Source organism: Gobio gobio (assembly GCF_949357685.1).
Source record: "Gobio gobio genome assembly, chromosome: 17".
In the NCBI taxonomy this organism is placed as follows: Eukaryota; Metazoa; Chordata; class Actinopteri; order Cypriniformes; family Gobionidae; genus Gobio; species Gobio gobio.
The window spans coordinates 19875568-19888334 of NC_137110.1; the positions used below are offsets into that span (position 1 = coordinate 19875568).

At 36.4% G+C, this 12767-nt stretch overlaps 1 protein-coding gene across 1 annotated transcript in view; it reads right to left on the minus strand.

Moving 5' to 3' along the window:
• pik3r3b (phosphoinositide-3-kinase, regulatory subunit 3b (gamma)) overlaps window positions 1–12767 on the minus strand; it is a 205799-nt gene that overhangs the window by 80063 nt on the left and 112969 nt on the right. Inside the window, exons 6-7 of the mRNA XM_079841717.1 lie at window positions 11829–12030; window positions 7762–7847 (exon numbers count right to left, since the gene is read on the minus strand). Of these exons, the coding sequence (XP_079697843.1) occupies window positions 7762–7847; window positions 11829–12030 (288 nt within the window). The remainder of the gene's footprint in view (window positions 1–7761; window positions 7848–11828; window positions 12031–12767) is intronic.

The following is a 12767-nucleotide window of genomic DNA, read 5'->3' on the forward strand; positions in this document are numbered from 1 at the left end:
GTTCCACCAATCAGCTATCGGTGCCGATTAATCGGCAAAACCGGTCGACCTCTAGTATGTCTAATCCGAACAATGTGTATACCAGGGGTGTGCGGTCCATAAACTGCGAATGCTCTGCATGCCCAAGTTATTTGTGGACTCGCTAATTAATATTAACACAATAAATTACTTTACTTACGCATTACATTAAAATTACGATAACATTTTAATGTAATGCGTAAGTAACAGTTGGTCATTTATTTTTTTGCCAAACAACAGTGATTTTCTTCAAATATACCAGTTACGAAGGGTTTCAGATCCACAACAGCTTTGCCGCGATCTGTTGTTATGTTTTGTCATTAAGTATCTAGGTTACTTTCAATAAAAGTTCCAACATATTAGACATATTTTTAGGTGTGTTGCTATGTGTCATGAGAATAAGCATCTGAGTACTAGCTAACACTCTGTCTAGAACGAACAAGAGTGTTGGGCACATTTCTTTTTTTACGCACCACCCAGCATACCTGGTTAAAGAAGTTACTGCTCACCACTGGTGTATACCTGACATGCATAATACACTTATGGCTCTTGGGTCTCGTTACAAAACCACATATCATATGAGAGCAGCTATAGCTGGCAGCGAAAAGTTCATGTGTGTGTAAGCGAGATACAAAAGATATAAGTAGAATTACTACCTCAGAACAACAGAAGGACTGTCAGGACACCATAAAAGGATTTGTTTTTCACGAAAATGCATGTTATTAAAATCATCTGCTCATTTAAAAAAAATAAAACAGCCTAGTGGTAGAGAAAAACACATGAAATAGACCTTGGGGTAAATAAGAACTTCTAATGCACAACTACTGATAACAAGACAAACATAAACAGTAAAGTACCTGATGTGCCCTTGGCAGTGTTGTCTACCAGGAAGCACGTTTTAGGGTTCTCATTAAGTAAATAACTGCATCCCCGGTATCACAGAGCTAAAACGTGTGCTCATCCAAATAATTATAGGGAAATAAACATTTAAAAGAAAAATTTGGTTATTTTGAACTTGCAATGCTGTGCATTTTACCCATTGTAAATGAAGCATTCATGCAGATGCACTAGATACAGTTTTCTCTAATGTTTGCAGTATAGCACCTAAAAAAAGTGTTAATTCCACAAATCAGAGTCTCTTTTGTCTCTGTTGGATGGTAAGTTGGTGTAGTACATGACAGTGTCAGGATTTGTATCTATGTGCAGAGGTTGTTCCATCACTCTTAATGTGTGTAAATTATCGGGCAGACAGTAATAAAGTATCCTGGCTTCATGCCTGTTCTTTCCTCACTGGCCATTTCATATAAAATATTTGAGTAAGATTAGGTGGCATATCGCCAAAGGAAATGAATCACAGTGTGTATGCGTGATTGTGTGTGTCTATGGGGGTTTACTTTGCTAACTTTAGGGACCAATCTATCTACCAATCAGACATTAGCTATCTGATTGAACCCCCCTTTGAGGGATATTCAGGGAAAAACGATTAATAAATAAAGCATTTTTTTAGTTTTTTTCAAATCTTAAGGCTTGGTTTAGGCTTGTGCCATCACATAATTAATACTCAACAGGCCCATGCAGTAGACCTTCCTGATTTAGGTTTTAAATGTTACTTTTTTTAACAAAAAAAAAGCTGTAAATATATATATATATATATATATATATATATATATATATATATATATATATATATATATATATATATATATATATATATATACACTGTACATTATAATTTTTAACATTTCATATTTTTAACACCTGTTAAAATCGTACTGTCAAAATGCTACAGAACAGGTATTAACAACTTATATAAAAAAATACCGGACCATGCCATTTGAACATTCCAGGAAGTGCAATTGCAGATGCAAATGTGCAAAGAATCTAGACCGACGTCACACATCAGCTGTGGCTAAATTTTCTCCTGATCACCTTATCACCAGTGGTAAATGTAGCTAAACAGCTTAAGATCGACCACGTCATATTAATCAGTGCTTGATTTGCCCTGCGCTAAGAGAAAGCAGGGGATCCTTTAAGGAAGATTAATGTGTTTTAGAGTGCAACTGAGGCAACCTTAATGAGATTGCTATCTCTTTAATGAAGAAATGGTGTAATCAGAGAGAGAAAGCAAGGGAATAAGAGAGAGAAAGAAGGAAAGAGAGTGCATCTGCTCTTCTTAAACATTAAAGCTCAGTTGAATTAGTCCACGGCGTATGAGAACTACTTGACTCTAATACCATGTGAAATATACAGTCAAAAAGTCAAAAATGTCATGAATAGTCCAATCATTCATCATACCTGACCTCATCTACTCTCATGTTAACAGCCCACTCGTAAGACTTCAGCTCTCCGACTGCCCATAATGACCAGGCCTGTATGACCAAGCAGAATGCCAAATTTGAGCTTGTGCTTGTAAATGATCCTAGATGGATGAAGATAGAGCAAGGAAAAAAGGGCAGTGAAACAAAGGCCATAGAGTGAGCAGCTCAAAGATTATTACATGGTACATTGAAGCATGTGATTGTGTGCAGCTGAGAGGCTGCGGAAGAAAGCACTGGTCATTTTCACTGGGTCATCTGGGACACTGGGTCAGCCAGTGGGGAATTCCATGAGGCTGCAACATGACCTCAGGAGAGAACGTGTGCATGTGTGCTTGTGTATATATGGAGGTTAAAGTCAGTGCTTGAGGGCATGACCGAAACCAGCTTTGAGTGATGGGAAACGAAAGCTATTGGAGGGACAGGGAAACATATATAGAAAGAGAAAGCATGACAGATATAGATCTGACTTTTCAACAAAACATAAATGAGCACTCCCTCAGCCAAAACTTATTTTTTTAAATGTGCCAACTCAGCACATTACTAAATTAGATAAAAAAAAGAGGATAAAAACAGCATGCCGTTTCCTTTAGGTGATACAGAAATTTGAACAGCTTGCTACCTATTGCCTTAAATGGACATCTGTCTAATAAAGTACCTTAGCAACATGCTAAAGATTAGATTTTACAAGTGTTTAGCATTAGCGTATTGATCAGCTAATAGTGTCCATATTTAAGACTTAATATAAAGTGATTCATATCTAGCTTCCGCCAGACCGCCTTCCATATTCAACTTACAAAGGAAGTGTAATGCCTCTCACAGTTCCAAACGCTTACGCCGGTTTCACACTGCACGCGCAAGCAGTGCGATGGCAGCTCAGAAGCTGTGCGTATGGGGAGCGGGAGCAGCTGAAACGCGGCTTGTGCATTGAAAATACAGACGAATATCATCCATTCTGTCTTTTCCAGTGTTCTCCTCCGACCCCTGTCTGTCTCGTGCTTTGATTTATGATGGGCACCATATATGTGCTGCAAATGCGACTGTGTTCCCCTCTGTCCAAAACACAAATGCATATACCATGCTGTATATAGGTAGTTTACATGATAAATGTAAGCTTAAATTTAAGATATGCCTCTAGTTTTAATAATTTAAACAGGCCTTTGAAGTTTGGGCAAAAACGTCTGGCAGTGATCGTTTTCGTGTATTTTTTTTTTCTTTTTTCACAGCGCTGAATGTCATATGGTGATTGTGAAACGCTGAACTATTTTTCATGTTAATCGGGTCAATTTTGATCAAGAACAATGCACTGTGGCTTTAATTCAGGCTTCAAATTTCGGGCTCCCGTTCAATAAACTTAGCCAGGACATTTTTTAATACAACTCTGATTGTATTTGTCTGAAAAAATAATGTCATATTTACCTAGGATGGCTTGAAGGTGAGTAAATCACAGGGTAATTTTCATTTTTTCAATTTATATACAACTTTGCCTAAACAAATTACAAATAAAACACTACAAACTTTTAAAGTGAATCATCTCATCCCTAGTGTATTTATTTCATCCCTAAACATTTATTTTGGCTTGCCTGCCACCAAAATAAACTGCAATATCATTTCACAATATGCCTGTTTTTCCTGTATTTTCGATCAAATAAGTGACATGAACAGTAGTGTGCATAATAAAATGCTAGGTTTTGGAACAGAGCAAGTATGACTCCTACACACGTTCAAAATGCTCTACAAGTTACATTTCTTCTGTTGGTACTCCATAAAGAAAAAGAACAGAAGTCCCTGACAGTGACAGAAAAACTACAATATAAGAGCGACTGTGACCTTTCCTAAACTGTGTTTGTCATACTCTTCTCTCAGCTTTCTTGTATTTGCCTATTTTCCGTTTCTTTTCCTCTCTCACTTTCTCTCCAGAGTCCATGCTAACAGCCACAGTGAATCCATCAGCATTTGACAAGTGCAGTCATCCAAGAGAGAGTGAGCCTGACGTGGCCCCAAAAGATTGCTCTTTAAACGCAATGTTTTGCCAACAAACTTTACCAAGCTGGAACACATTAGGGCCAAACTGGAGAGCCGGAGGCACAGGAGGGGTCAGTTTTTTGCTAAAGCACTCCAAGTACATTACTGGCTGCCTCCAAAAAGGAAGTCATACATAAGTTGATGGGTTATGCTGTGAATAGACGTGTTCAAACCCTTTTTTTTTTTTTTGCTCTGGTTGCTCTTTTGTGTTTTGTATAAAAATCACATTTTGAGCTGTGAAGAGGTTCACTCTGCTCATAGGCCACCCATCCAGCCTTCTGTGCCTTCTGACCCGTTAATGTGGCTTTTGGTGAAAGAGATGATGAAACCATTAGGAAGGAGAGTCTGCGCTCACAGTCTCTGCGAAGTTAATTTATCCACACAAATTCAAGAGGATGCTTGAGGGCTAGTAGTACTGTGCATGTAAAATATGAAAAAAATGTTTCTATTGTTTTTAATATTTCTATTTTAACCAAGTATATGTATGTTTATTATCATCATTAATATTATTATTAATCTTCACGTATAATTATTTATGTTCATATATGTATTATTATTTATGTTCATATATTCCTAGCTTTGGCAATATTGTACGATTTACATTCATGCCAATAAAGCAATTTTTGAATTTGAATTTGAATTATATATATATATGTATATATATGTGTATATATATATATATATATGTATATATGTATGTATATATATTTAATAAATCTAATATATAATAATATAATAATAATAAAAGAATGTATGTGTACTGTACTATGTGTACTGCGCTAGATAAACTGAGACTTGTTACAGCACTTACATGCTGTTGGCCCTTGTTTGTCTGATTGCTTCTCTGCTCTCCTCATTTGTAAGTTGCTTTGGATAAAAGCGTCTGCTAAATGATTCAATGTAAATATAGTTTATTACATGATACGAATGTTGTATATTTTTTTAATCAGTTTCAAAGTTATTACATTTTTGTTCCTGAAATCCACTCTTCAGCTGGGATCAGTATAATCCTTTTTTTTTGGATCAAAGGATCTTACTAAAAAGTTTTAAACAACACAAACTGAAGATTTGCTCCAGATCGAAACCAAGATCTTTTGAACAACTGATTTTCAAAATTCGATCCAATCTGATAGCCAAAATACAATCAGATTACTTTTGAATAACTGGCCCGTGAAGATAGTAAAGAGAGATGACTGATAGGATGATGGCGGAGGATTTGGTGCGCAAAAGATCCTGAGCGTCATTGACAAATACAGTATCTTATCTTGTAAAATGTGTGGTCAGTAACGGCGCTCCCTATACACGGAGTACGCATGATCGCAAATTGAAAAGTGCAAGTAAAAAGCAATTTCAATAACCCGCTCCCAGATGCCCACAAATTATATACAATATAATTACCCAACCATATAATTGCAAGAGAACGCAAAAACATTGAAATATATTTTTTCCACCCATCTCATATTTTATCCATCACCATGTCCCGAATTTCCATTACATTACTGTTTTTACTCTATTTCAAAACAAATAAAATCTGTAAATAAATGCAGACTTACCGACCCCAAACTTTGAACGGTATTGTATATAACAACCAATCAAATTAAATCACTGAATATAGTTGAGGGGTAAAAGTCTGACTATGACTATTAGTTCTAAGTAAGACTCAGTTTTAGCTTGCCGCCCATATCATTACCCTTGTCTTGCCTTGGGGCTAAAGTTTTGACACCACATCAGCAAGAGAAGGTCACACCAGACCACATACATCTCTGTGTGTGTCCATGGGTGGTGCATTTATTAGCTCAAAGTTGTAGTCTGTTTCCTCATCCCAAACTGAGGCTCTGTGTCCGAGATTTAGTTGAGTAAAGTTTTGAATTACCTCTTAAAAGGAATTTACCTTCTGGCCAACTTCAATGCCGAGCTCTGTCTTTGAGTGTTGAGGAAATTGTGTGCAAACAGAACTTATGTAATACTATGAATTGAAGTATATGTCAGCTTTGTTGTGCACCTATATTGCTGGTTAACAAATCCAAAAATTATGTACAGCAAATTCAGAAATTAATGTACATCATTCATATTTGCTCAAGTTTAGTAGCTTAATTGCATCCAACTGATCTAATTCATATTTATTGTATCCTTTATTATAAAAATGTTAGCCTCCTAGGCAGTCTAGGACTTCTAATAGGCCCATATTCATAACATTTTATTGCAGGAAGTTCAATGACTGAAACTCAATGCTTGGATTGTACTGTAAGGTTGAAAATGAACAAAGACATTTCCTTTTCTTGTTCCAACCCCCTTTCCTTACCAAAAAGGCCACTTGGAATTGCTGATAAGTGATCAGGGCCCTGTAGGCCAAGATGTGTACATTGGGGTTCTGCTTGTTGTCACACCTTTAGTATTGCAGGGGAAGCTGTAATCTGCTGATTGGTCAGTTTGAATGTCTCTCTGGGTTTCAGTCACATGGTCAAGGAAGGAAAAAAGGAAGATTGTAACTGTTGCTCTGCCTCTTCTTTTCTCTCTTTTCTTTGTCTCTTCTTGGGGGCTTTGCTCTTTCTATCTATCTGAGCTCTGCCTTCCACCTTTCTTTCTTTCTGCTACACTTTCTCTACCTCTTTCTATCTCTCAGGTACAATTTTACATATATGCTGGGTACAATTTATGGTATATGATTACATCTAATACATCTATTTTGTAACTATTTCAAGTGTAACCATAACCAGATATTGTCATTAAACTCTTTCAATTACAAATGTGCAAATAGTCACACAATGCTCTCCCACACATTTTAGTATCCTATCCGCATTTATTCATGTCGTTGGTATAAGTAGCAGTGGGTGGTTATAGACAAGAAATGTACAGTTTTACACCATCATACTGATAACCTTTCTTTAGTCATTCAGCAATCCTGCAGCCAGAACAGTAGTGAAATCACCCTTACAGTAAATACATGTACATGTCGAGCCAGAAGATCCATAACAACATTTTGTCAGGCCTGAGTGGAGTTTAGAAGCAGCAATCTATGGATGTATCATGTGCATTTACTGAGCCCACATCAACTAATCACTTTTCTCAACTTCACTTTCTCTCACACACAATTTATTGGCCTACATCCACAGAAGACACTACTTTACATCTACTTCCAGAAATGTCCATCCTCACCGACATAAAAAAGAATGACTCTGTTAGGACAAACAGGACAACCAAGCTAACAAGTTATCTATCAATGTATAAATATAAAACCTCGCTGGATTCTCATAAAAATTAAGCATGTGGTGATCCAATAAGCTTACAATCACAAAGTTTACAAAAGTGAGTTATTAAAATTCAAGGTATACAAATAAAAGATTATCCGAGAAGGCAAACCTACAGAAGATAAAAAAAATTATGAGAACCTCTGATGTCCTACCTGGAGCGGCTTGTATCTCTACTAGGCCTCCAACCATGATAAGGGCCTCAAGAATCTTCACATGGTGTTCTGGGTTTACATCCGCACTGGAGAGAGAGAGAGAGAGAGAGAGAGAGAGAGAGAGAGAGAGAGAGAGAGAGAGAGAGATTTTAAGAGTAAGTACATATTGTCACGCTATGGTTAAAAGTGTCATTTGACCTAAACAAATGCTCTGAATTAGGGGAGAGCGGGTCGCAACCTAGCGCTTATTGACTTTCTCAGTTTATGTAAATTTACTTAAGGGTTCAGAGGATTTATTTTTCCCCAAATTGATTTCACACGTCTGGTACAAATACGTATGTTATCTTGTTTCATACAGTGTACTTCTTTCATTATTTACACCAAAAGAATGGAAGTGAAATGTGACAATATGCCCCATAGGTGGAGCATTTTGTAACATGTGAGGGGCACGTTTTAACATGACCATATGACAGCTTAAAATGTTATCTGATCTAATCAAAAAAATTTCGAGACAAACTAAAATATTTTGTCAATAAAATGGTCAATAAAAGGCATTTATTAATCTTTTTGTATTTTTTTTCACATACAGACATGAACAATTAACTTAAGAAATTTACTTTTGCTATGGTTCAATAAATGTTCAGTGATATCTTCAAAATATTTCTGAATTTTGTTCTCTATATAGTGTTGCTAAATACACAAAGTTGTGTCATGCTAGCATGTGTAGAAGTATTTAAAAAAAGGGTGATACAACTAGCCCCGCATTAAGTTGTGCCCCGCACACCCTTACAGCTATTAATCATGAACCGTGGAAAGTTCAGATCAAAAAGATACAACACACATCCAAAATCAAGTCGGTCATAATCTCTCACACACATAGGTCATGTCATAGGTTGCAGCAGCTGATCTACTTGGCGAACTGGTGACTGCTTATTTATAGTCAGAACTCGATTGGATTTTTAGAGATGAATGTTCGTTTGCTTATGTATTCAGATGTAATCCAGGGCTTGTGGTGCCTCAATGACCTCAGGTAGTGAGTGAAGCTGATGACTAACTAAAAACGACTGTTTGAGGCATAATGCATTCTCTCTCCCTCCCCCTTTGCCTGAACTGCCCCACAGCCATAAGACAATTGACAGGCCGCTAACAGAAGGGAAAGTCCCACTGGAGTCTCTTGGCAGAGGGAAAGGAAAGCATCTCACAATCGAATAAGAGCAAGGCGACTTAATGGACTACAATGTGCTGACTGAGTTAGCAGTGACTCACTTGCACACTACTCTTTATTATGTGCACTAAAGTCCTTCATTCAGGACGGCACTTTATAGAGGGTGTGATGTCACCCGCTATTTAGCAGCTTTATACTGGCTAGTTATACTATAGCCAAAAAGTACCATGTGATTATTTGGACCATATTATTTGGACCGTTTCCTTTAAGAAAGTACCATAGTACATGAATGTGTTATTTAATCGTTACCCCTGTCAAATGTTACCCCAATTATTATTGATTATTATTAACCAGTGATGCAATCACAGTTATCAAATCAAGGAATGTGTGGGAAAACAAACTGTGATTTATATTTTGAACAAACTGTACTCATAAAGTGAGCAACAATATGTGATTACTGCAACTGTCACTATTCATGCTTATTTAATTGCATCAACCATAATCTGATTATTTATATAATTAATGTTGCAGCACTAGTACAGTACTTCCACTTTCGCTTTACCATTGATCTACCATAGTAACCTTTAGTGGTCTCTATGGGCACCCCATAGAGACCACTAAAAGTTACTATGGTGGAACCATGGTAAAGCTCTGCAACCTCTTTTCCACAGTCAAGAATGAGAGAGATCACACTAATGATTAATTTATCCTGTGGCATGGAAATATGCAAAAATTGGTTCCATAGTCAATAATATAATCATGTATTATAGTCTGATACAGAGGTTTGGTACATAATAACAGTCAGGTTACATACATAGTGAGTTATCAACATTCACTCCTGGTACTCTTCAAACGGCAAGTACAAGGTATTGTAACATAGTGCAACACATTTTAATAAGCATCCCATCTGTTGTATGTTATGTGCTGTTCCTCTCAGGAGATTGTACTGGAGCTGCAGCCATTAAGGGCTGTCTTACAGTGGGCTGAGGGACAGATCAGAAATAACAGCTCCCTCATCTCTTTCTTCTCCACTTTAATTAAACTAGGGGAATAAAGATAGGCTTCGACATATGTTCAACTGGGCTTTCTGCTGAAACAAAGAACATGTATGCACATGCAAGTGAAAATGTGAGCATGTACGCCTTTAGTCATTTTTATAGGGCTGTTTTTTCCGCAAGTGCAACCACAAAATTGAACATAATACATTATTTTCCAGTCTCAAACATATTTATTTTGTAATGCAGCTGGTCCGGAAAAGTAATGACTTTTAACTAAGACCCAAATAACTTGTAATTTATCTTGTTACATAATTTGTTAAAAATAAGGGTTACGTTGTATTTTAAGGTGTCATTGTTACAGTGTAATTATATATTTAAGTACTGAGTAATATTAATTAACTACATGTACTTACTATAGGGTTAGGGTAGGATTGGGGTTTGGTTGAGGGTTAGTTGCATGTAATTGTGCATGATTTACTGTTAGCTTTGCCATCATATATTACATTTGAAAATAAATTTAAATAGAAACACTTTTTATTGCAATCCCATCTGTTGTATGTTATGTGCTGTTCCTCTCAGGAGATTGTACTGGAGCTTAAATTGCAATAATATTTCACAATATTACTGTTTACTGTATGTTGATTGAATGAATTACAGACTTCTTTCAAAAATAGTTCAAAAAATCTTTCTGTCCCAAAACGTTCAACGGTAGTGTAGCTTAACCCCTAGAGGACTGCACAGTTTTGGGGCCCTTTAGAAGTTCTGACATGCTTTTTTCAGTTGCTTAATAACATATTCATGGCTAAAGTGTCATTAAACTGTATTCAACACAAACTGGGCTACCATAATATGTGAGCAACATGTATGTTGTAATGTACATGCTTGTATTTTTGAGAGTTTTTGCTTCAAACTGATGTGAGAATCATTGTGCCTACTCATTCACATAACAATATATTGATTCAAATTTTGTAAGACACTTTTTCTTCTACAAAGCCCATATGCAAGGAGGCGTGAACGATCATTGATAATGCTGTGATTTATACCTGAAAGAACAAAAGACCCGCATAATCAGTGAGCCTTTGAGTCAGGTATGTGAGAGGGAGCTAAGGAAAAGGACAAAATAAATATATTTTGTTGTTGTTTATTTAGAATATAGTTAACAATATGAAGTGAGAGCCAAAGGCACATAACAAAGGCCTATTACATTAAATACATTATCAAAAGTTTTGACATTACCATTTTTAATGTTTTTGAAAGAAGTCTCATGTTAAAAAAACAGTAACATTGTGACATTGAACACAATTCAGTATTCAGTAAATACAAAAAACTGAATAATTGGTAATGATGAATGTTATAAGTAAAATATTTGGGATTTAAAACAACATAATGCAATGCAATTATAATTTCAAATATAGTATAGGGTGAATTCAGGTTGATTGGGACACATTTTTCCCAGTCATTTCAATTCAATGTCTCAATCACTTGATTTTGTAAACTATCCAATACACGCAATACTCAAATATAATTTCGAGTTTCGTTTCATTCATGAGACACGCCGTACAATGCATGATCGCACAGGCACCTATTATAGGCTATTTGCTTATTATTTATTAAATCCAGGCAATTGGCGGATGAAACATTGATTAAAATGAAGATACAATTTATCCAAAACGAAATTCACTTTAAAGAAAGGCTTTCTAAAAAACAAAACTTAATGAAGAGGTCAAAATCATGTCTGACGCACTGCATGTCTCCCGACATATTGCACATCTTATGATGCATTTCGTACCCGTGCTGTTCACTTTTCATAATCAACATAGATTAAATTAAAAAAGAAGAGACTTGTAGATTTCAATGTCTTAAAATACTGTAGATTTCAGTTGACTACAAGTTATTTACAGTACCTGAAGTGGTTGCTTTTGAAGATGGCCTCGCTGTAGGCCAGAGCCAGAAGCCTGGGGCTTGCCTGAGCTGCTCCTCGACTTTCGGCCACCTTGCTTAGGTGTCGGGTCAGATGAACCAAGAGCTGGTGGTTAGCCTGAGGGACACTGGGGGAGTCAAGGATTCTTTTCAGCTGCTGTCCACACTCCTCCATGTTTAGGGTCTCTGAGAGAGGGAGAGAGAGAGAGAGAGAGAGAGAGAGAGAGAGAGAGAGAGAGAGAGAGAGAGAGAGAGAGAGAGAGAGAGAGAGAGAGAGAGAGAGAGAGAGAGAGAGAGAGAGAGAGAGAGAGAGAGAGAGAGAGAGAGAGAGAGAGAGAGAGAGAGAGTTTTTGACTCAAAGGCCCAATACAATATTCAAACTCCCCCATATAAACTAAGATATTGATATATTATTCTTGGTGAGGCTTTTTGAAATGTTCAAAGTTTATTATAAGCCCAAAGGGAGATTTTTGGCACAGCATAAAATTTCTAACCATATCATTAAAAAAAACACACACAAAATACAACCAGCAAACACAACATTCTGACATCTTACAAGTTTAAAGCCTTACAGCAATAGGAATAAAAGAATGCCTATACCAATTGCTTTTAAGTTTAGGCATACAATAACGTATTCGTATCAGAAGGAAGCATTTTAAATTTGAAATGTATCAAAGTATTGCAACGTAACTTATTATCAATGATAAGTCCAAGGTAACTGCTAGTCCATTCCACCATTTGACCTTTCACTCTAGTTGGTTGAGGAGCCAAAGGACTAGATCTAAAATCAATTACCATATCTCTGGCCTTTTTTTACGTTTACTTGCACAAAGGCACTGTCATACCATGTCAGAAAATCCTTCACCACTGATAAAACATTCAAAAGTATCAGTGTATTTAAATCTGAAATATTTTATTATGTT